The 4,361-nt window shown below is 42.8% G+C and overlaps 1 protein-coding gene across 1 annotated transcript; it reads right to left on the bottom strand.

Annotated features, from left to right (window-relative positions):
* Nucleotides 1-861: 861 nt before the first annotated feature.
* On the bottom strand, nt 862-2,994 carry pecr (peroxisomal trans-2-enoyl-CoA reductase; the record flags this gene model as incomplete). Its single annotated transcript, XM_042217916.1, is given in 8 exon segments — nt 862-1,226; nt 1,319-1,430; nt 1,663-1,773; nt 1,855-1,951; nt 2,061-2,142; nt 2,223-2,388; nt 2,465-2,598; nt 2,888-2,994. Coding segments are annotated over 8 exon segments (892 nt in total), but the record flags the coding sequence as incomplete, so codon positions are not given.
* Between the last annotated feature and the right edge of the window lie 1,367 nt (nt 2,995-4,361).

Here is a 4,361-nt window from a genome sequence, read left to right as displayed (position 1 = left end):
TCTATATTGTTGATCTTAAGTGCTTTAATCAGGTCAAGCTCCAACAAAGTGGTGGCCTTCCAAAATCTGATTCACATCCAACTCCCTGCATTGATGACATAGTTGAGCACCTTGGGAAGGCAAGATATCTAACAATAATAGACCTCTGCAAGGGTTATTGGCAGGTACCACTGACTGGGCACTCAAAAGAGCTGATTGCTTTCTGGACCCCGCAGGACTTGTTCCAGTTTAAAGTCGTGCCTTTTGGACTGCATGGTGCCCCAGCAACGTTCCATACACTGATGGATCAGGTACTGTCTGACATATCTGATTTTGCTGCAGTTTACCTTGATGAAATAGTCATCCTATTCCTTTAAGTATTATCTTCTTGGATGGGAGTTCATATTGGAAACGGACCACAAGACTCGTCAATGGATAGAGAAGATGAAGGACACAACTGGAAGGATCACTAAGACGGAGGAGGAAGCAGGAATAAGTACAGTTTGTGTGTGTGTGTTTTTTACTGGGGTTACTGTAATATATGTTGTAATTGTAAACGACACAAAAATGCTATTTTCACTTCCTCGAACAAAGTTAACAGCGATTAACTACCTTTAAATAATTACCACATATTATCCCCCAATTAGTGGATAATATGTAAATTAAACCTCAACTTCACACATACAAGGAGGCAAGCAATACGTTAGCAAGAGGCGTTTTTCTAATGTAATTTCATATTTCTGTCAACTGCTGTAACAAAAGAAGTGCTAAATATGATATAAAGTATTTCCCATCTGTTTAATGTAATCAGGGATCTTTTAGAGTCTTTTATGAGATAATGAGTTCAAAACAGACACGGAGAGGTTAAATAAATAAAAACACCCACAAATGATATTGTTCTGTTTTACAGTTTTATTAAATTTTGCTCATAGACTTACTGACAAGAACATTGGAAAGAAAAACAATATGTACATTTCAGCAGCTGGAATGTTACAAATCTTTACCTCTGGACACTTGTAGTGCTATTAATTACATAAAGTTATGTGCAGACTCTTAATAATCAGTCACACACTACAAATACAGTGCTTGATAATGCTTGTGGCTCAGAGTCCACGATGCCTTTTGGCGTGGGGATTTTGTGCTCTCGCGCGTCCCATGAGTGAATCAGAGTTTCCTTTTTGGGTCGACCAGTTCATTCAGAGCATCCAGGTTCTCCCCCTCTGGAGCTTCAGGCCATGCACTGTGGTCTGGAGACAAACACAAGAATTTAGCTCCTCGTACTAAATCTAATATATACTGGGAAGACTACAGTGCAGTTGTGTTAGAGAGCTATACGTACTCGGTATCTCCCACATGGATGTATACAAACTTTGTCCCGCATCGACCTTCAACGTGGCTCCAGAAATGTAGGAAGCAGCAGGAGAGAGCAGGAAGCACACTGCAGATGAGACCTGGGCAAAGACGGCAATTCAAAAATTGTTCAGTACAGTTGTGCTTTAACCTTTCTCCTTCTATTGTATGGCTTCACAACTTCTTTATATCCTAATGCTGTTTATGGAGCACTGTGAGACCTTTGGGGTCTGGGTTCTTTTTTCGTTTTTCAGAATTAGAATTACTCCGAGTTATATGTTAAAGTCATTCTGTCTGTAACACATTTTAAGGAGACTTTTTTCTCTAACAAACCTCTTCGGGCACTCCCAGCCTCTTCGAAGGAGTGAATGGAACGGACATCTTGAAAAGATCTGGTCTATTCCCTTTATAGTTCTCCATCGCTGTTTTGGAAAAGATTTTACCCTGCAGCCAAACAGAGAGATGAAAATCATGCGCATCTTGAAAAACTGAAACAAAACGGATTAAGTGCTGAGCTGTACGCACAGGTGCAACAGCGTTGATTCGGACCCCCGAGGCTGCCCACTCGATGGCGAGACTCTTAGTTAAGTTATCCACCGCTGCCCTCGCTGCTCCTGTGTGGCTGTCGGGGAGGAGGAGACACACCACGCAGCAGGCAAATTAATTTATTTTTTTTTAAACTGTGTGACTTTGCAGATTTGTGTGTATATAATGAGGGAAACTGTTCTTACGCCGCGTCTGGGAAGCCGTTCCACATGTTGGCGATGATGCTGACGATGGCGCCTCCGTGCTCCTTCATCCATGCTGTGTAGACTGGAGGGGAGAACAATGACGGTCACGCTGAAAGACCAAACCACAAACACCAAAGCCTGTGTTATCTGTGCCCGGCTCACCCTCCTTGCAGCAGTGGAAGGTTCCTGTCAGGTTGGTGTCTACCACAGCCTTCCAGCCCTTAGAGGACATGTCTTCTGCAGGGCTGCTGAACTGACCTCCTCCGTTGTTCACCAGAAAGTCTATACGGCCATATCGCTTCAGCACTGATGACACAAGAGCCTTCACCTTCAAATGACAGAAAGACAAAAAGAAAATCAGCCACTTACGCACTGAAACGAGCAGCAGATGCAGAGCTGCTCACCTCCTCCTCGCTGCGGATGTTACAGGGCACAGCAGTGACACTTGCAGGACTGGAGGGAGGGATTTTCTGTCTCATCTCCCGAGCTGCTGCCTCCAGCCTGTCTGCCTTTCTGCTGGAGATCACCACACTGCAGCCTGAAGACCAACAAGTGAGCCACGAAAAACAATTACAGCACTTTCCGAAATAAAGCTTCGAGTCAATTTACTGTGAAACAACACTGAAAGCCACCAGATGTTTGGTGTTTCCAGATGTTAGCAAACACTCACAGCCACACTTTCACAGTGTCCCTGCGCGCACTTGACCGCGGTCACTGGTGCGACTCTTACAGACTTGTTTGTAACTGTGTCGAAGTTCACTTGCTGTCACTCAGCTGCTCCTCACTTCAGACTCTTTGCACTACAACAACTATTAGAACTCACTCACCCAGCTCCAGCAGCTCCGCAGAGATAGCTTTACCGATCCCGGTGCCTCCACCTGTCACTATTGCAACTTTATGGTTGAACAAGCCCGGTCGGAAAACACTGGAAGCCCCCATCCTTGTTGCGTGGTACCGCTGAGGAAAGCCGAGGGAGTCAGAATTTGTGATGCGGCATAAAGGAGCAAAGCAACTCAAATCGGCTCTCCGTGAACTCTACTGGTTCCAGTACTTCAGCCTGGATGTAATAGCACTGTTCACTACTGTGGTCCATGTTTTAGTAATGCTGACCGCAAAATGTATGAAGCTGTGCTTCCGTAAAGTGAGACGAAAGTGGAAGCGTGAATAGGGACAGTTTTTTTACTGGAATTATTGTGATGTTGTAATTGTAACAAACACAAAAATGCTGACATTGACGATTTTCACTTCCTCGGACAAAGTTAACAGCGATTAACTACCTTTAAATAGTTAATTAACATTATCACTGCATTACCTGCCTGGTTAAAATCACCGACCAATTAGTGGATAATATGTCAATCAAACCTCAACTTCACACATACAAGGAGGCAAACATTACGTCAGCAAGAGGCGTTTTTCTGCTTGCATTTGCTCTAACATTTATTTTCAAACGCCCCTTCCCTGTCGCCTGCTGTAAGAGCGAAACTAAAACGCACACAGGTCAAAACTGCGAGAACAGTTTGTAATCATCTACATGCTGTCGAGAGCTTACTCCCATTTCTAATAATGGGGATCACATTCTTTGGTTTCTCAAATGCAATTTACACAATTCACCAAGAACAGATGCAGGAAACCTTTGATACCACATGCTGTAACCTTCTATAATACAACATATCTGCCAGGCAGAGAATCCCTTTCCACATATTATCATTATTAGTACTAATGTCATTTCATATTCCTGTCAACTGCTGTAACAAAAGAAGTGCTAAATATGATATTAAGTATTTCCCATCTGTTTAATATATAATTAGACATCTTTTAAGACTCTTTTATGAGATAATGAGTTCAAAACAGACACGAAGAGGTTAAATAAAACAAATAAAAAATACAAGTGATATTGTTCTGTTTTACAGAACAATATCACAGTCTTTAAATTTTGTTCAAAGACTTACTGACAAGAGCATTGGAAAGAAAAACGATATGTACATTTCAGCAGCTGGAATGTTACAAATCTTGTAGTGCTATTAATTACATACAATTATGTGCAGATTCTTAATAATCAGTCACACACTACAAATACAGACTTTCTAACCAGGCCAGCACGGTGTGCTTAACAGTGTTTGTGGCTCAGAGTCCACGATGCTTTTTGGCGTGGGGATTTTGTGCTCTCGCGCGTCCCATGAGTGAATCAGAGTTTGCTTTTTGGGTCGACCAGTTCATTCAGAGCATCCAGGTTCTCCCCCTCTGGAGCTTCAGGCCATGCACTGTGGTCTGGAGACAAACACGAGAATTTAGCTCCTCGTA

The sequence above is a fragment of the Haplochromis burtoni genome, unplaced genomic scaffold (genome assembly GCF_018398535.1).
Source record: "Haplochromis burtoni strain Fernald_Lab_line unplaced genomic scaffold, NCSU_Asbu1 Contig_3706, whole genome shotgun sequence".
In the NCBI taxonomy this organism is placed as follows: Eukaryota; Metazoa; Chordata; class Actinopteri; order Cichliformes; family Cichlidae; genus Haplochromis; species Haplochromis burtoni.
Note: the sequence above shows the minus strand (reverse complement) of the source record. Positions and strands in the feature narration are given on the sequence as shown.